The sequence below is a fragment of the Ailuropoda melanoleuca genome, chromosome 16 (genome assembly GCF_002007445.2).
Source record: "Ailuropoda melanoleuca isolate Jingjing chromosome 16, ASM200744v2, whole genome shotgun sequence".
Lineage (NCBI taxonomy): Eukaryota > Metazoa > Chordata > Mammalia > Carnivora > Ursidae > Ailuropoda > Ailuropoda melanoleuca.
The window spans coordinates 88,301,087-88,321,044 of record NC_048233.1 but is presented as its reverse complement, the minus strand read 5'-3'; the positions used below and the strand labels follow the sequence as shown (position 1 = coordinate 88,321,044).

The window sequence follows — 19,958 nt, the reverse complement described above, 5'->3', positions numbered from 1 at the left end:
TGGCGTTGGGGGCCTCGTTTTCCTTCTGTGTGCATTTGATTCTGGGTTCTGAAAGTGAAATGTGAACAGAGAGGGAGCTAAGGCCGCCAGCCTGCCTGTTGCCGAGAGTTCCTCCAAGTGCTGCTTTTACTGCCAACGCACCTGGTCCAGAATTAAAGCTCACGCTTGGGCTCCGGGCCCTTGCTGTCTCTCCAGCACGCTCTCCACCTGGTCATGCCCTTTCAGAATTGTTCACATGAGGATGGGTCTTCGGGGGGGTGGGCTCACGGCTGGGGCCCCAGGGTGCTGGGCTGAGCGCTGGCTGCAGCCATGAAAGCAGCCCTGGCCTCTTGCCCTGCCAGTCCCACTGTGTGCTCTGTCTCGGGCCCAGGCCCTGGTCCTCGTTCTATGGCTTGCTGGCCCCTTCCCTCCTGGGTCCTCGTTCCTGTACCTGTGCCGTGGGGTTTTCAAGTGTTTGTCGCCTTGAGCTCTGTGCTCAGCCACGGTGGCCCGGGAAGGCCCGCTGACCGGTGTTTCCCTGGCCGGCACAGGGCTCTGGCGTGGTATCGGTGCCCCCTTACGTCCAGCACGTCACCAGATCCCCCTTTCCCCCTGCTCATTCCCGCTCCCTCCCAGGCCTCTGGAGGCACTTGGGTGCACCAGGCCTGCTGAGTGAGGCCTGCCGATGCCTTGGCTTACGTCTGTGATGCTGGGCAGGTGGGGCACCCTGCTGCTTGGGGGCTCTGTCCTGCAGGTTCCACGTCTTCCGAGTGGGGTGCAGGCAGGCAGCCCGAGTGGGAGGGGGCGATGGTGCTTCACGTGGTCCCGGCAGGGGGCTGATGGCTGTGACCGTGAACAGTGGTGGCCAAGTCTCCGGATCGGGAGAATGTTCCCGCGGGAACCACGTCTCCCGGCTCCTGCATAGGGTCTCGGGCCTGAGGTTCTGGATGCCGGCCCACCCCAAGCCCACAGCCATGCCTCAGCCCCAGCCACTGTCCACCCGTCTCGTGCTCCAAACAGTGAGATCCAATTTCTGGCTCTGGTCTAGATTCTCACTCTGAGTCGCCCCGAGGGAGAAGTCCCAGGTGCTAAGAACAGTTTAAAACTAAATTAAAGGCTTCCCCTGAGGAGGCAAATTCCACTTCACACCATTCACTGGAATTATGACTGTAATTTTGAGAAGAGTGTGTCCCCTTCCTCCAGCACGAAATCTCATAAGGGACAGAAGGTGGTATGGCCAGGGACCACAACCCCACAAACAGAACAGTGCTTGTGACAGGAGGAAAGCCACCGGGGGGTGCCTTGCTGGGGCCCCGCCTGGCTGTCCCCCATGTCCTGTGCGGGTGCATGCGGGGCCATCACGGCACCTGTCCTGAGCGCTTGCTGCTGGGACCTCCGGGCACCTGTTCTGCGTTCTGCCCCGGGCTGCTGACTTGACACTTGGAGCTTCCTTGACACAGTGGGTGTCGTGAAAACACTGGCCCCCGGGGTTTGTTTTTAAGACTCTGAGTGAATGTGTGTCCGTGCCTCATTGCAGTACCATACTGGCCCTCAGACGAAGCTCAGATCCGCATCTAGCCCAAAAAAGGCACTTAGCCAGTTCTGTTCCCTTTGTCACCCAGAGCCCTGGGCAGGGGGACCAACCATCCGGGTTTGCCCTGGACCCCAGGATTGCCCCCACCTGTGGGCTATTACCTGTCCTGGCCCGGCCAGCACCTTGCCTTGCCGAGCAGTGCTGCTGATAGAGCCCTGCCTTTTCTGCCTTGTTCAGCCTTCCTCCCTCCCCCTCCGCCCGACAAGCCTGCCTGTCCCATGTCTGTCTGTTCAGGGTCCAGATCCTTGCTGGTGTCGGGAACTACTCTGTGACAGGAGCCATGGGCGGCTGGGGTCCTTCCCCCAACACTCCCCTGTCCTAACAGGGACTCCTGGGTGCGCCTGCTTCCCCCTGGAACGGGAGGGAACGGTGGGCCGTCTGCTTCCTGGCCGGGAGGCCACGGTCTGGCCTTTCGAACCACACCTAGGCATAGAACTGGCAATACAGACCGGCCCAGGCGATGGCGGACGCCAGATACAGGACCCCACAGCCTAGCCCCTGAGCCTTGTGGGGGCTCAAGGAGGTAGCCGAACCCCTCTACTCTGTCTTTGTCATCGCCACTTCGAGCCTAACCCCTTCCCAGGGCAGGCAGACCCTGGCTGGGCATGACACATGACTCAGGGTGACCCAGGGTGCCCTGAGAGCCCTTACTGGTTCTCGCAGAGCCTAGGCTGGGGTTAGGAGGCCCTGCCCCTGCACACCCCTCCGTCTACAGATTCTGTCTCCACGGTAGCTGTCCCTGTTCTGCTCCTCCCCGCCGTGTGCCCGCACAGGACCCTTGACCCTTCTACTCCAGGTCTTCTTCAATGAAGAGTGGGGCTGATAGTTTGGGAAGCGGGAGTAAGTTGAATTTGATAACCACCCACCGCACGTTCTGAGGCGTGTCTGGCTCCCAGGGGGCTCCCCAGAAGCCTTTGCTGCTCTGGGTTGTCAGCAACACTTAGAAGGACCCTCTGGCCCCCGTGGGGCAGGCGCTGGAGGGAGTCAGGAGTCACTGTTCTGGTGACAGCTCCAGCTAAGAGGCCGGAGAAGCAAAGACCATCACTCAGCCCAGTAGAGGGAGACTCAGCCTCCTGACATGAGGAGGATTAGTCCTCCGCCTCCGCACCCCCACGTTGCCCCCCCCCCCCCCCCCCTGGCGGGGAATGCTGGGCGCTTAGCACCACAATCAGGCAGAGCCCATTTGCCTGAATGCTGAGCTGAGGCCCCGGAAAAACCCCAGCCAGGAATACGATGGGCACATCAGTGTGGCCGAAGCCTCAGGTGCAGACTGGATGATGGTGGGGGGGCACCAAGGTCTCCCCAGCTGCCCAGGTCACTGCCCAGCTCCCTCCCTGGCTGGGCTCTGAGCTGTGGGCAGGGCCAGCATCCTCCGTGGAGCTGGCCTCCCGTAACCAGCTGACCTGAGTGCCAGGCAGAGAGGTAGAATGTCCACAGAGGTCAGCACCCACGTACCCACCGCACCTTTGAATCCAGCTTCAGGTGGGGGACCCCACAGACGCCTGTCCACGATGGCGCCCTCTAGTGGCTCACTGGCGTGGCTTGTCCGGGTCCCTACGAACCACTGCCCTGTTGCCCAGGACCCCTCCAGTACCCAGCAGGCTGCCCTGGCCTCACCAGCACCAGGAAGCATTCTGGTCACCCTGTTACCAAGGACACATCTCTTGGGTGGGTTCAGCTCAGCACGATGGGGCGGATTCATGCTTTTGAGTGTAGGCAGAGACTTGTGCAGCCTGTGGCTGGCTCACGGCATCCCTCTGAGCTGGAGCCGTCAGGCAGAACCTGGTGGGGGCTCGGCAAAGTCTCGTACACAAGTCACCTTCATTTCTCTGACCCTGGCCATGGGAGGCTGAGGCCATGCAGATGTTTGGGGTTTCAGGTGGATAAGACAGCACATCGGCCAGCAGCCCGCAGTGTGGGGGACTTGGCCATCCCGGGAAGGTCCAGGTGTGGGGCCAGCTTCGAGCCTGTGCCCATGGCTCCGCTGGTAGAAGGTGACATCAGTATTACCAATCTGTGCCCCCTGAGTAGCACCTGTGCCCCTGTGAGCACCGGGAAGGAAGGCCAGCCTGAGACAGGGCCCAAATCCCAGAGCAGGTTTGCTCACAGAATAGAACCTTTTGAACGGAGCCAGAGACTTCAGAAATCAGAGACCGCACCCCCTTCCGGGGGGTCCTAGGGTGGTGGGACCCCTTCCAGGAGACAAAGCTCCCATCTTGTCAGGCTTGCGGGTGTGCAGGGGCACGATGGTGCCCCTCTGGCCCGGGTCTCTGTCCACCTCTGCGAGGCCTCTCCCTGCTTCCTGGGGCCGTGGAGACCAAACTTGGCTCCCCCAGAGGAGCGGGGAACTGGTTTCCTCCGTGAGAACTCAGTGCAACGGCTGCTGCTTTCCTGTGCCTGTCCTGACCCAGAAAGGGAGTGGGGGTGGGCTCCAGGGGCAGGGTGGGGGCAGGGCAGGGGTAGTGTCAGGGCGAGGCAGGCGCTGCCCAGCCCAGGGTTGGAGGCGGGTGGTCCTCCAAGGACCAAGCAGCCCTGCTGCTGCCTGACCTGGGGCGTTAAGGGCACGTCACGGGGAGGCCAGGAGCAGGGATCCAGGAGGAGTGGGACTCCGTGGTTTGTGTGTGTCACCTGGTGGGGAGGCAGGGCCAGGCCAAGGGGGCTCACCCTGAGGGATCAGGTGTATCTTGGCTGCTGAGGACTTAATGTCCAGGTACTTCACAGGCCACCCCTCACCCGCCACCGTCTCTGCTTCCGTGTTTGGGGACATTCAGACTTTGCTTTCTCCGCTGGTTGCACGAATTCATGAATTAGCAATCTCCTCTTTTCCGGGCGCCCGTCATGCGGAGGAGAGTGCCTTGTCCCCACCCCAGAGGTGAGGGCGGCAGACATGTGAGCCCCCAGGGGTGATGTATTGGAGGACACGGAGCCACAGGAGCCCCTGACAGAGCCCCCCAGGGCTCAGAGCTCCCTGGGGGAGGTGGGGAGCTCCGCAGAGAAGCAGAGATCCCGCAGTGGGGAATGCCATGGGCCAGCTGGGCGTCGGGGTGGCGAGGGGCCTGGAGTGACTGGGGCAGAGAGTGGGAAGGGTGTACGTTCAGGACTGCTCCCGTCACTCAGGGGCTCCTGGCACTTCCTCTCCTCTCCCCCACCCTCTTATCAGAGCCAGGGGTGGCCTGGGGCTTGCAAATGGGCAGAAAGCCCGCTCCAGGGGCCTGGGTCACCGTGGAGAGTGTGCGAGCAGCTGCACAAAGCTGGTGCCTGGTGGATCTCCCTTCTCGGGTCCACAAAAGCCCTGGCTCATGCTGGTGCCCCAGCCAGTGTCGCTGACGCCAGTGGGATGGGACATCCTGGTGACCGTCCTTCCCCAGATCCCTTCTCAGGGCCTCATGGCATGGCTGTGGCGTGTGAGGTGCTGTTACTGGAACCACAGAGGCAGGGCAGAGCCCAGAGCCCATGCTGGGGCTCCACTGCTCAGGGTGGTGGGCGCTGAGGATTCCTGCATGTCTCCCTGGCTCCAAGCGGGGAGGGGGGGAGGGTGCTGATAGTACAGGGGGTGCCATACGGTCTGAGCTTTTACCCTGAAGAGACAGCAGTCAGTGGATGATAAGATCTTGGGACCTTTGGGGCTGGATGTGGCACCCTCTCCACCAGACCACCAAGCACTTTCCTCCCACCCATGCTGAGTGAGCCAGGAACCTGGGGATACCCCAGTTTTAGTAGGTCCCTGGTCTGGCAGGGCCCTGGTCACCCAGGATCGCTGGAAAGTGGCTCAGTTCACTCATCCACGTCACCCCACAGCCAGCCACCAATTTTCTGATATTGAGAATTCAGCGATTTAGCTCTTATACCAAAACAACGTGGTTGGAATTCCATCTGGCTGTTCTTGGACGGATCACAAGGAAAGTGTTGACAGTTTGGGGTAGGGAACTTCAGACCATCCCCGCTGTGCAGGCAGGGTGGAGCAGCCCCAGTCTGGCCCCTGTGCCTCCTTTCCCGAGAGGGGATGGCACTCCCAACCCTGAGCCACTGTGGGACTCTGGCTCCTGCTGCCATGGGATGCGGTGCCTAAAACAGGACATTGTGGGGAGAAGACGCCTTCCTTGGCAGGAGAGGTCATGGGCTCATCACTGCATGGAGCAGGGAGCCTCCAGGGAGCCCTGGGCTGGCGTCAAGGAGCCAGGATGTGAGGTCAGCTCTGTATCTCTGTGTCTGGGCCACTATTTATGGAACCTCCTTTTTCTCTTCTATGAAATGGGGCTTTGTGAGGCTCAGACCAACCTGGAATGAGAAGGTACTTTAGCTTTTGTGGGGATCACACATCACTCCTGGTGCCCAGAGCCATGGGTGCGCTCTGGTCTAGAGGGACTGACTGCTTCCTGTTCTTTGACAAAGCCTTTCCAGGCATGGGTGGATGGGTTAGGGAACTGATCATCTGCACGGGGGCCCAAGACACAGAGTTCCCCAGATTGGAACAGTGTTTGCTTCGACTTCTCTGCCCAGTGACACCCTCTGGTACCAGCTGGAAGCAGCTAGCTCACACAGGCAATTTGTGACCCCCTTTCCAGTGGAAGAGGGGAGTGGGAATGGTGCTAATGTTAACTTAACTAAACCTGCGAAGAGTAGCTCCTGTTGACTCATTCTCTGGACACTGCAGCTCACCCCCTCTTACAAGATGGGGAACTAGGCTCCAAGAGGTTAACTTACTTGTCTAACATCTTAAGTGGTCATCTGGGCACCTTGTGGGGTCCTTGTGAAATTTGNGTGGAAGAGGGGAGTGGGAATGGTGCTAATGTTAACTTAACTAAACCTGCGAAGAGTAGTTCCTGTTGACTCATTCTCTGGACACTGCAGCTCACCCCCTCTTACAAGATGGGGAACTAGGCTTCAAGAGGTTAACTTACTTGTCTAACATCTTAAGTGGTCATCTGGGCACCTTGTGGGGTCCTTGTGAAATTTGGCTGGATGAGTGAATATAATGTTTGGATAAGTGGTAAGATGGGTAGGGGGGTGGATGGACAGATGGATGGATAAGTGGATAGTTGGGTGGGTGGATGGATGCAAGGAAGGTTGGTGGATGAATGGGTAGATGTGTGATGGATGGATGGATATATAGATGAATGTATGGATGTGGGTAGATGGATGGATGGATAAGTGGATGGATGGATGGATGCACAGGTCAGTGGGTGAATGGATAGATGCGTGGGTGGATGGATATGGATGGATGGTTGGGTGGAAGGATGAGTGGAGGATGGATAGATGGGTAAGTGGGTTGGTGTTTGGATGGATGGATGGATGGATGGATGGATGGATGGATGGATGGATGGTTGGATGGACGGGTAGTGGATGGATTGGTGGATGGGTGAGTGGATGGGGTGGGTGGGTGGATGGAGGGGTAGATGGATAAATACCATTACCCCCAACACAGAGTCAAGCTAAAAATAGAAAACAGACATGAAAGAAATGATATATTACAGTTTTAGGAAGACATACAAGCTTACTAGCATAGAGACAAGATGACGAGCGTATAACCCTGTTCTGTGACAATGAACGAGCACATGTGGTATGTGGTGTGTGGCGTGTGTGTGTGCCTGCGAGCACATGTCGGGGGAGGTCCTTTGCCAGGTGTTTTAACTGCTGTCTCTTTTCTTACCTCATTCCTCTCCTTCCTCTCATTTTAACTTTGGGGAGAAGCAGCTGCACTCTAACCCGACTTTACCAGTTGAAATATCAACAGCACATCCTTCCTCCTCTCCCTCTCTCCATCCATCCAACTATCCATCCATCCATCCATCCATGCATCTACCCCATCTTCACCCACCCGTGCTTCTCTGCATCCAACAGTCCATCTTTGCACCCACCTCCCCAGCCATCCGTTCCTTCCCGTGTGCAACAGGGAGTGAAGGAGCACCTGGTTTGCGCCAAGCACCATTAGGCACTTGGGATAAAGTCGTGAACAACACAGCCTTCGAGGAGCTTGTATTCAAGTCGGGGTGGGGGTGAAAGCCAGGGAAGTAAAAAGGATCTATGAATCATACTATACATTCCCTTCGTTCACAACGCCCTCTTCTCCAGGAGCCCAAAGCGTGGCTCAGATAATGCTCTGTCCCCGAGACCAGGGCAATGACCTACCACCGTCCCTCAAGCTGCAGGCATCACAGTGAACATCTGGATTTTCTTGTCCACAGAACTGTAGCCGGCTGGTCAAGGAGAGGTTAAGCAAGGAGGTGATGTGGGGCCACTGGGCAAGGCCACCTGAACCCCCTGGATTCTGTGACCTCCATCTGTGGCTTGAACTTGGTTAATGAAGCCTCTGGGGGAGGAATGGCATCCCTGGGGACAGAGGACCTCTCTCTCTGAGCCCTGGGGGGGCTCCCAGAAAAGTTCACGTGACCAGCCCAGGTGCTGCCCACCCTCTGCCCCGTGTGGGTTTGGGTGGGCTCTGACCACTGGGGTCAGGCAGACAGACCTAGCCATCAGTCCTCCATGCTAGTGTAGATGAGGGTAACATTGAGCTTGTCACAGCCTCTGGCTTTGCGTGTGTGGACATGGGCTCCCCTGGCTAGCTCCCCCTGTCGTGGCAGTGAGTGAGAAAGTCAGGAGGACACAACACACCCACGGTCATACTCTGTGGCCTTCTACAAGCAAACCGTGTATCAGTGGTGCGGGGATGTCGTGACAGAAACCGCGTGGCCCGTTTCTCTGTGAACCTGCCTCTCGTGCCTGCATAGCCCCTCACGTCTCACTCTCAGGCCTGGACGTGGGCTTGGGAACATTTGCTCTTTGTGAATAAACCTAGAGCAAGAAGACGGGACCCGCGTCTGGTGAGAAGTCAGCAGGGCGGCTGGGGCGGCGGCTCCTGTGATCCTGAAAGCTCTTCAGGGAAAGTGGTGTTTCCTCACCAGGAAGGGCTGGCATGCATGCTGGTGCTGGTAAAATGTCGGAGACCCAGGGTCTGCCCTGATTTCTGAATCGCTAGGGTCTTTGATTTTTGTTTTTTTAAAGATTATTTATTTGAGAGAGAGAAAGAGAGGGTACACGTGGGTGTGTGCACGTGGGGGGTGAAGGGAGCAGGGCAGAGGGAGGGAATCCTCCATCGGACTCCCTGCTGAGCGTGGAGCCAACGAGGGGCTCTGTCTTCTGACCCTGAGATCATGACCTGAGCCACATCAAGACTCGGACGCTTAACCGATTGAGCCACCCAGGAGCCCGCTGATTTTTATTTATCCAAGAATTGTGTTAGAGTACACTTAACATACACTTTATCACCTTAACCCTGTTTGAGTGCACAGTTCTGTGCCATCAAGCACATTCATACAGTTGTGCAGCCGTCCCCACCATCCGTCTCCAGAACTTTTCATCTTCTCAAACAGAGACTCTGTCCCACTGAGACACAAACCCCCATCCCTCCCCTGGCCCTGGCACCCATTGTCCACTCTCCATCCCCCTGAGACACCGGCCCCCACCCCTCCCCCGGCCCCGGCGCCCGCCGTCCTACTTAGGACATGGCAAGTCCACACACGTGGTCTCCGTGGAATCACACCAGGAACACCTGCCTTTTCTGACTGGCTCTTTCACTGAGTGTAGTGTCCTCAGGGTCCATCCACATTCAGCAGGTGTCAGAATGTCCTTCCTTTGTCAGGCTGGACAGTAGTCCAGTGCGTGGCTGGACCCCACAGTGTTTATCGGTTCGTGCTTGGATGGGTGCTGGGCTCATTCCCAGCTCCGGGCCGTGGAGAGCACTGCTGCCGTGGACACGTGCGAAACACGGGTAAGCTCCCGGAAGTGCAGTTGCTGGAACTACCTGAGTCTCTTAGCCATGGACGCGGCCCCCGGGCACGTACACGTCCTTGCTCCGTCTAGGATCGGGAGCTCCCGTGGCACGGCTCTCACTGCAGCTTCCGTCGTGAACGGCTCGGCCGCGGGCCCGGCGTGTGACGTGCCCTGTCTCAGGCCATGACCCTCTCGCGCTCTCTCTGCCCCTCCCCCTCAGGCCGGCTTTCCCGCCTGGCGCCAAGGACGCGCTGTCCGCCTTCGAGTACCCGGAGCCCAAGCGGAAGCTGTACAGCGCAGTGCCCGGGAGGCTGTTCGTCGTCGTCAAGCCATACCACCCCCAGGTCGACGGCGAGATCCCCCTTCACCGTGGCGACAGGGTCAAAGGTCAGTGTCCACTCTGCTTCCGGAGCAGGGCCAGGCCGGGCCCTCTGTGCCTCGGCGGACCCCCTGTTGGGGTGTTGGCGTTGGAGGCATTGCTCTCCGGGCTCCTGCGGGACGCACAGAGCCGGGAGGGCAGAACAGGGAGCTGACTGGGCTCGCGGTCATTCCGTGTCTGTTAGGGGAGCGGCACCGCCCGTCGGGAATGAGACTCCGTTGCAGAAAGTGCAGGGGAGAGGGGCAGAGCTCCTTTCCGCCTGGGAAACCCCTGAGGGCCCCGGGAAGACGTGGCATGGAGACGGGGCCTAGCACAGGTTGGATTTGAACATATCTTCCCGGGAGTCGGGGACAGGGGATGGTCTGGCACAGCCTGGAGGCCTCCAGAGTTCCTGGGAAGGAAGTCCACCAGGTTGGAGGGAAGGATTCCCAAAGCAAAATCCTGGGAAACGTGGTCGAAAAGCATGGAGGGGATCCATGAATGCCAGGCCAAGGAGTTAGGCTTTGTTCCCAGGGTACTGGGGAGCCAGCGATGGTTTCTGAGCAGGGAGATCAGGTATGTGAGGCTGTCCAGGGAGATGGGTATAAATAGGCCACGTGCAGGAGGTCGTACGTGGCGTTGAGGCTGTGGGGAGGAAGTAGAAAAGCAGCAGGTATGGGCCTCAGGCCACATGGGGGCAGCTGAATTCTCCCGGTACGGCAAGAAAGGGCACGCCATGCGTGCCCACCCGTGTGTGGGGCCTATCACTGGAAGACAGCCTTTCAGCAGACGCATGGCAGGCAATAAACCATATGCCCCTTAGAGGTCAGCAGGCCAGGGCCAGATCCTGCCCACCCCGCCTTGTCCCCATCGGGCCTGAGCTGGCACGTAACCCAGCGCCCTCCTCTGTGCCCTGCACGAACCCGGCTGACCTCAGCTGGGATTTGCAAGTTTCTGATGACAGGTGGAGCCCTGTTCTCCCGCAGCTCCTCCTGGTCGCCCAGCTGCACGCAAATTGACCATCTGGTAGCAGGCGCAAGTCCCAGGAGCTCCGTTTGTGTTTTTTCCAACCTTTTTTTTCACCTTTGATCACTTCTATTGATCTGTTTCCAATACCCTTTCCTCTGAAGTGTTCCCTTCACTGTTAAGTCCATCTTGCGCATTTCTAAATTTCAGAAGTCACACGTTCGTAAGTCTCCCTGTCTGTTGGGGCTTCTCGCTTGCTGGAAGCTCGTGCTATGTTAGGTCACTGGCATGGTGCGGTCAGCGCACCGAGGTCCCCATCTGTGGTCTGCGGTCAGGGTCACCTTGGGCTGGGCTTGCGCAGTTTCCTCCCCTCTCGTGAGAAAGAGCTCCCTCCTGTGGGGTCTTCGTGTGTCTGGTGATCTTCTGTTGCGTCATGGACGTTAGGCGGGTTAAGCTGTGGGCGTTTCCTCTGTTTGGAGGGGTTGCCTGGGTGACCGCTCCGGGCCAGCTCAGGTCCGGAGCTCAGCTGAGCTGCTTCGTGTCTGTTCTGCACACGCTCAGTCAGGGATGTGGCGAGGCTGTCTGCCGCCCCCTCTCGGGCTCCTTCCCGTGTGGGGACACCCCCGGTCCTGGGTGCGTGCTTTCTCCTGGCCTCACCTTTCTGGTCCTTCAGGCAGCTCAGACTGAGGGTTTTCCCCGCGGGCCCCCCCCCCGCCCCCGGCAGCCCTGCCTTGTGGACGGGGTGCAGGCTCCCGGCCGTGGAGAGGGGCTCACTGGTCCAGCTCCCCTCCCGTGGGCCTCCAGGTGTCCCGTCAGGCCTGGCTGCCTCTCCACACATTCCGGCACCTTTCCCACCTCACACGGGGTACAGCTGCCTTCTGGGGTGTCCGGTGGGCCCATGTCCATCATACCTATAAGTTCAAGTCTCTGCACTGTCCCTGTCGACTTCACTGCAACATTCTTTTTTCTTTTTTTTAAAAAGGTATTTTTTTTTTAAGATTTTATTTATTTATTTGACAGAGATAGAGACAGCCAGCAAGAGAGGGAACACAAGCAGGGGGAGTGGGAGAGGAAGAAGCAGGCTCATAGCAGAGGAGCCTGATGTGGGGTTCGATCCCATAACGCCAGGATCACGCCCTGAGCCGAAGGCAGACGCTTAACCGCTGTCCCACCCAGGCGCCCCTCACTGCAACATTCTTATCACCTTTCACATTATAAACATTCAGGTTATAAATGTAGGAATTCACATCACCTGCAATTTTAAATTTTAGTCCCGGAATGCACGATAGACTTTCCTCCCCTACACGTGAGTAGTTTCCAGTCGTCCCCACGACAAGGACGCTGCCTCTGCAGACGGGGTGGCTGACGGCTCTGCCACAGTACTCACACGGGGCCCCAGACAGAAGGCCACAGAAATGTTTTTGCCCAGGCCATGTGTCTTTCTGGCGCGACCCCTGTGCCGTGGCTGCAGAGGGCGTCCTGGGGGGGCCCCAGGGACACCCCAGTCCTGGCAGAGCTGGCGGGCCAGGCCTCGAGGCCCCTCCCAGCCCCCCGAGAGACCTGCCCCCAGGAGCAGCCCCTATTCGGAGAAAGCTGGGAACGGCAGGGCCCTGGACCCGCTGTGTCGGGAGCTCTCTCCTGAAGACCGCTAGGCAGTGATGCAGGTCGACTCAGGTCGGCCCCTGAGCCCCAGGAGGACAGTGGCTCGTGTGAAGACAAAGCACCACCCCTGTGGCCTGCTCTCGTAACCGTGTGCGCCCCACCCTCCACCATGGCCCCCAGCACGTCACCCGCTCTCCCTGCCCGGCCCACTCTGAAATCGACTAAGCCGTCGGCCCACAGCCCGGGACTTTCGTTCCACGCGGGCCCACCGCGCCCTGCACCCCCAGGCCCATGCGGGGCTTCGGCCGGGCTGGCAGGTGCCTGCAGAGCCCGCCCAGTGACGCTGGCTGGCCGGTTTGTATCTGGAGGCTCCGTACGTCGGAGACAATGACAGAGGAGCAGATGAAGGTGGAGACTCGTCAGTGAGCACCTGCTGTTTACTACTCTCGCTACAGGACGTGTTGCGTAGGTTTTGTGTGAAGCTCACGGTGGCTGTGGGCCAAGCACTGGTTTGCTCAGGGGGTCGCCACAGAGCCCCTCAGTCCGGGCAGCTTGAACAACAGGATTCACTGTCCCCAGTCCCGGAGGCCGATGCCAAGGTCCAGGCGCACAGGGCAGGGTTCTCCCGAGGCCTCTCTCCTCGTGTGTGGACGGCCGTGCTCTCCCTGGGTCCTCACGGGGTCGTCCCTCTGTGCGTGTCTGTGTCCTGATGTCCTCTTCATGTAAGAACCCCGGTCACATGGGATCAGGGCCACCCCGGTGACCTCATATTACCTTGATCGCCTCTTTAAAGACCCCAGCTCCGAATAGAGCCTCATTCTGAGGTGCTTGGGGTCACGGCTCCAACGTAGAAATTTGGGGGCAAGATTCAGCCCAAGCACCTGTCTTTTGCAGACACAGTAACTCCAGTGAAGACCTCCCAGTCTCCCACAGCAGGTGACCAGGGGGCTGGGGCTCCAGATCTAGGTGGTCTGGACTCCGAGCCCATGCTGCTCTCCCCCCTCGCGTTGTCTGTCCTGACTGCTTGCTGCCAGCTTTACCTGGCTGTGCCCGTGTTTGTGGTCTGGACATGTCTTGGAGAGATAATAGGCAGGTTTACTGTCTCCCCACCGTGTTCCTGCTTGGACAGCTGGCGGTCAGCCCGCGTGCTCTGTTCTGGAAGGAGGGGGTCATTCATTCCCCAGCTCCCTCCACCTGGGTATTGGGTGCCCCCAAAGCAGTGCTGGAGCCAGGTAAGGGGGCAGGAGCTCGGGCCCAGGGGTGACGCGAGGGTGCCCCACATCCTGGCTCCGTCCCTGGGAAATGGGGCATAACCTCCTAGGCCGGCCGGATGGCTCCCGTGTCCGGAAGGAGGTTCCATGGAGGGGGGGCAGCAGTGAGCCATTGGCAGCCTTTCTCACAGCAGCTGAGGGGTGGTGCCTCTCCTGGGGAAGGCGTCCGCTATGCTGGCGCCATGGGAAAGGGACAGGTGTGCGAGGGCCCGGTCCCGCAGCCCCTCGCTGCCAGCACTCAGGACTCCCAAGCCTGGGGTCCTTCAAGGCTGTCCTCAGTGCTCCCCACTTCGGCCGACTCGTCCTGTGGGAGCTGCTGCCTGAGGAGCGTTGGGTGGCCTGCAGATCACACGTGCACAAGGAGGAATCCAGAAGCTGGGAGGGTGGTCTCCATGTTGGTACTCAGAGGCACAGCCACATTGCTGCGGTGTGCCTGCCTGCCTGCGTGCGTGCGTGGGGTGAGCGCATGCATCCCTCTACTGCATCCCCGTGGACAGGTCGGGGTCTCTCCCTGGGTCCATCGAGGGGCTAGCATTCCTGCCTGCCCCGTGGGTGCGTCAGGATCGCGGTCTCTGATTTGGGCTATGCATGGCACAGGCGGCCCCTTCCTTCCAGCCATGCCTGGCGCCGTGAAGACAAGCCCACCACGGGCTCCGTGGGGCTGAGCACGCACTCGCCACTGAGGCTGGTCCCTCGCCGCAGAGTGACGAGAGCTGAGACTAGGTGCGCAGGTGGCTAGGGCTGAGGCCCCCGTGGGCAGGAGAAACCTGAGGCCCGGGGGCCAGTGGCCTGTGCATCGCTCCTGCACGGAGTCCTTCTCTCAGCTTGTTGGAGGCCCAAGGAGGGTATTCTGGGGTGGGGGTTGAAGGCTCCCAGGGGTCCCGCCAGACTCCCCCAGCAAGTCTGCAGGGACAGGTTTCTAGTGGGAGTCAGCACAGGCAGACGGACCGACTACTCCTCGAGCGAAAGACAGCTGCCAGCCGAGTCCTGGGCTGTGTTCTCCTTCCCAGTCTGTGTCCCCTTGGACGTGGACGGGAAACAGAAGTGCAGGAAGAGTGGGGGGCTTCAGGTCAGGGCAGTGAGGGGCCATGGGGGTGGGCAGTGAAGGGCAGAATCACAGGAGACCCCACATCTGAGGCCAGGAAAAGGAGGAGGAGCCCCGCAGCCCAGGGGCAGAGGGAAGGTGGCTCAAGGTGTGGACCCGAGCCGCAGAGAGGTGCGGGCTGGGCGGGAGCCCTGTGGGCCATGGTGCAAGGGCATCCTCCCTTCTCTGCATACGTCCACGGGCATCATCCTAGGCTGGGACACACCCCTGGCTACAGGAGAGCAGGCTGGACAGGGAGCTGGGCCCTGTCCCCCACAGAGAACAGAAATGACAAACATCAGTTTCCAGACTTGCACCCCAAAGGACAGATGTAAAGGACTTCTCTTCTGAAGACGGCCGGGTGGGCCATGCAGGCCACTCACAGTTGCCTTGAAGCCCATGATCCCGGGCCAGGGCCTTCTTCCTTCCCTGCCACACTGTGCGGCCCCCGGAGTCCCGGCTGCCTGGCTGGCTGGTGGCTCTCGGAGACGGGCAGCCGGGGGTGAGCCAAGGGAATTGTCTCCCCTGGACCTCAGAGGGTCCACAGCAGAGGCAGGAGGCCTGGCTGCCTGGCTGGCAGGGCCAGGAAATCTGGGAGGATTTCCAGGGCAGGGTGGGGTCTCGACAGCAGGCAGGAAGGTCGTGGGGTCCTGCTGAGAACCCCCAGCTCCCTGGCTGGGCCCTGACTCTCACTGTATTCATATCTTTGCCACTCAGCTGTGGAGGGGAGGTCTTATTCCCGGGGACCGGCTGAGCCCATGCACCTGGGAAAGCGTATCCCAACACACCTCTCCCTAAATAAGGGTTCCCCAGGCCCCGGGGTATGCCTGCTCTGATGCCACTTGTGATGCTTTTGTGGAGGGAAGCCCAGGATGCCTCGAAACTCAAGTGGCCTATGGGGGGCTCAGGGCAGAATGGGGAACCCTGTCGCTCAGGCGGTCCTGGCCCAGGGGCTCGCTGCCGGGCACTCAGGCGGGTCCTTCTCAGTGACTGGTGGGGCGGGGCGCAGCTTGGCAGAGGGGGCGGGGCCTGGCACCGTGAGGGTCCCGCCCAAGCCTGGTGACCGCAGGGTGCTTTTAGCACCGGTGCTTACTGGTTTCTAGTGTACAAGGCAGGGCCGTGTGTCTCTGGAGCGGGGAGCCCATGGTGGTAGCCAGTTAGCGGACAGCTGGCCGGCACCTTCTCCGGCCGCGTCGCTTCAGCTGTGGCCTCGAAGCGTGTGGGCTTGGAGAGGGCAGGTGGGTACTCTGTTCGTTCTCAGCGCAGAGTGTCTCCTTTTCAGCGCTTTAAATCAGCAGCTTATGGGTGAGCGCGACCTAGCTCCCTCTTCACTGACAAGGAACACGCTTTCCCACCCGGACACAGGTGTGCCCTGAGAAGGCGGGCACACGGAAACCCAAGCGTGCAAGCCTGGCGTGTGGCCGTGGCCTGGCATACACAGTTGTTGGACTCGCACACAGCCCCTTAAGGGCAGAGGGTCTGTCCTGCCGACGGCCTGAAACATAGTAGCATGTTGCAGATGGGGCCAGCGTCCCACCCGCACCCCCCCACGTGCGCCCCTGCCCTTCCCACCCCTGCCAGGAGGACCGCGGCTAACGCTTGCTCAGTAGGCACAGAGGATGTCCTGGGCCCTCCCCGGCCTCTCCCTGCATCCAGCTCACAGCCTACGGAGTCCCCCTCTCCTGACGGAGGTGAAACCGACCCGGTGGGCAGGGCCCCTCAGCCTTCCCTCTCTTCCACTGGCCTCGGAATAAGGAGGACATGCTCAGAAGGGTGACTCGGTCCCCTCCAAACACAAACCGCGGTGTGTCTTCCCTGACTCCCTGACGGTCCGGAGGGAAGCTGTGAGCGGGGATGGAGCCCCACACGGGGTCGCGTGCCTCTGCCCGCACACGGTAGCGCTACAAACAGTATCCCTTTCCAGCACATGAGGAAACCGAGGCACGGGGGCCAAGAAGCTTTCCTGCATGTCACGTAGATGGACGTGTGGCTTTGGCCCGTCCAGCACGTGGGTGGGTGCCTGGCCTCCCTTTGCTCCAGGCAGCACTCCATCCGGGATGACCCTGTCAGGTCCGGATTCTTCGGGAAAACGGCTGTGCAGCCCCCCACCTGGGCTGCTTGGGGGATAAGGGGCAGCGTCCATTTTTGGAGGAAATGCTGCAAGAAATGCATTTCTACCGTGCAGAGTGGCCTCCCGTGGACAGGCCCACCACCCTTGTCTGAAAGGGGATTGGCAGACCCCTGCTCCCTGCCAGCACCTGCACCGTCAGAGGCCCTCGGTGGCAGGTCGGCTCGCCCAGGGTGCAGGGCCCCAGCTGCCCCCCTCTTCAGTGCTCCGTGCCGGGAGGCCAAGACAGAACACGGGGTTGGCACACGGCCCCTCGCTGCTCTTCCGTTTCCAAAGTGGTTTAAAAGATCAAGCAGAGCCTTGGACCCCTTCCCCAGCTGGGAAGGGGCACACGTGACCTCATCGTTCCTTCCATCCATGGAGGTGACCCGCCCCGCCACCTGACACATGACATGATTGATGGTGGGGACTTGCAGTTCCCCTCCACCGTCTCAACTGGGACATCAAGACGGGGGACAAAGTAGTCGCAGGACTTGTGGGGTCAGATAAAGATGCCAGGAGGCCAGCACTTGCATGCTAAGGGGAGAAGAGACCCAGGGACCCTGGCGTCCACGCCCTCGGCACTGTCCTCTCCAAGGGATGCTGTACCGGGTCCCCTCGTCCACAGCTGAAGGAAGCGCGGCCGGCCGGCAGATGGACCAGAGCCGCCAGCTGTGCAGGCTTGGCGGACCCCGCCGGCCCCACGCTCACTCCGTCCCCTCTCTGCGCTCACCCTCAGACCCCCCGAGCCCTCCTGCTAACGGCTTCCCCTTCTTGTCTCTAGTTCTGAGCATCGGAGAAGGAGGCTTCTGGGAAGGCAGCGCCCGCGGCCACATCGGGTGGTTCCCAGCCGAGTGCGTGGAGGAGGTGCAGTGCAGGCCCAAGGACAGCCAGGCAGGTAAGGCGGTACGGCGGGCACCGCGTCTCCGTGCCCTTGGGCCTGTGTGCCTGCTTATGGAGAAAGACCGCCTTCAAAGCAAGGACTTCTCTCTGTCATCCAAACAGTTTTTCGGTTCCTCTGGGTTTTGTCCAAACCAGAAATAGGTTGCAAGACAGTGCGGAAGCTTTTAGTGAAGGGGCTGCTCAGTACACATTCCAGAAAACTTGGATCGTTCGTTGTAGCCATCGGGGAAGGGCTTTCATGGGGTGATTGAATGTGGAAGCCGGGTTATCGATCTCTTGGACCGATGTCATGCATGGGCGGCTGGCGCTCGCAGGAGGCCCTCCCGTGCCCTCCGTTACAGCCACGTACTTTGATGTGTCAGTAAACACCACTCCGAAGCGGTTGGGGTTCGCGAAGGAAAAGCATGTCGGCGTGTCTCAGAACTCCAAATATAGCCTTTGCTGAAAACCGCTTTGAAATTGATTGCCGAAAGATTGAATTGATTAAAATGTTAAGAGGAGATCATTTATACACAATGGCGTCAGGAGGAAATATGCTGCTTGGGGAAAGGGAAGCACTAGCTCTCTTACACAAAGGAGCCGGTCCGTGCGTGCGTTCTGCGGGCGTCGGGTAGAGCCCCAGACTCACGGAGCACACGTCGGAGGCATCCACGCTCGCTTTGCGACCCGTGGCTTTGCTGTGTCTGCTTGTGCGGGCTGGTGGCGCCTGCCCCGTGGCCCGCACGGCTGGGAAATAAGGTGTTCTGAGGACACACGCTCTGGAAAGCACGGTGCCCGCCCACTGTACGTGGCTGGCTTTGCAGACTCTTCATCGGGGATGCTTAGCTGGTTCCCTCTCCGAGAACTTGACCGTGAAGAGGTGTCCATTTGTGCCGAGCTTCCCCCTGTTCAGTCTCAGCTTGGCTTCACATCCCAGAGGGAAACCGTGATGTTTGCGGTATGGTAGGGGGGTTGAGGTAAGAGACGTCCTGAGCTCAGGTTTGGAAGGGAGGGCTGGAACGTGCTCGTGTGGTGAAGGTGGTGGCGGGTCGGTGGGCAGCAGGGGCGTGGGAGCTTGCTTTCCCAGGTGTGCAGGTGCACATCCTGGCTCTCCAGTGCCTGCTCCCCCTGCCCCACCGGCTTCCTCTCCTGCAGGCAGCACCCCCAGCCCTGCTGGTCTGTGAAGGGCAAGACCACAGCTTGTGAGTATGACTCCCCTTCCAGGTCACCAAATGCCTCCGTCCTCCCTTTCCTCCTTCCCTCCTCTCCTGCTACATGGCTTCAGTGCCACTGGCCCCCCAACATACACTCTTTCCTTGGAAACACTCAGGCACGTGGGCGCCAGGCATTGCTGGCTAGGGGCCAGCACGTGCGGGTCACCCAGGTCTTTCTGCTTCCTGCATCCTCCAGGAAACTGTGGCTTCCTGGAGAGAGGGAGCAGAAGTCCGGGACACTTGGCATCCCCTCCTCCTGTCTCCTGCTGCGGGCCTTCTCCTCCCACCTGCCGGCGCTGCCCCACCTCGCCCGGGCAAGGCGTCCGCAGGGCAGGTGGGCGCCGGGCAGCTCATGGAGGCTGATTGTCTCCTCCAGAGGGGCTCCCCTGGGGCAGCGGCTTGTGTGTGGGTCCCCTGGGAAACCTGTCGGGCGTGACAGTCCTGGAAGGATGTTCTGTGTTTCTGCACACTCTATAGGATGATGTCGTCCTGATAATGTGGTGTTCACCACCCAGGCTGGTGCTCCGCACTCCTGGGGCTCCAGCCAGTTCTGGGGGCTGGCCATGTGTCCTGGGAGACTTGAGAACATGCGAGCCGGTCCCTGACCCCAAGCGACTGCGCCAGGCCCTTCTGGAATGCGGCACCCTCTGCCATCACCCCACGCACATTTCCTGAGTCCCTCCTGGCCCCGGGCGGCTTGCGGGGCCGAGCCTGAGGTGGCATGAGTCTGTGTTGCCTGCAAGGGTCGCAGGGGCTGGAGGTACTCGTGCTGTAGCAAATGGCCACAAAGTGGCTTCACATTGCAAATGCGTTACCTTGTGGTTCTGGAAGCCAGAAGGCTGGTGTGGGTCTCATGGGTCCCGGTGTCAGCCGGGCTGCGGTCCTTTCCGGAAGCTCTGGAAGAGGGTGTGTCCTCCGGGCTCTGGGCGCTGCAACGTGCTTGGCTGTGGCCCCTCTGGCCAACTTGAGCGTGCGGCCAGGTCCCTTACGGTGCATGTCTCTGACCCCCTCCCGCCTCTTCCCCACGTGTTAGGAGGGGAGCAGACTCGGAGCTGGATTTTAGGGTGGGGAGGTTTTAGAGCACCTCCCACCAGGCTCTGCTTGCCTTGGGCTTTCTCAGATTGTGGCTTT

General features: G+C 60.1%; 1 protein-coding gene across 1 annotated transcript in view; it reads left to right on the top strand.

The window, feature by feature from the left end:
* Window positions 1-19,958, top strand: part of LOC100467244 (SH3 and multiple ankyrin repeat domains protein 3) — a 296,215-nt gene that overhangs the window by 222,413 nt on the left and 53,844 nt on the right. The window contains exons 13-14 of the mRNA XM_034644850.1: window positions 9,564-9,730; window positions 17,516-17,629. Of these exons, the coding sequence (XP_034500741.1) occupies window positions 9,564-9,730; window positions 17,516-17,629 (281 nt within the window). The remainder of the gene's footprint in view (window positions 1-9,563; window positions 9,731-17,515; window positions 17,630-19,958) is intronic.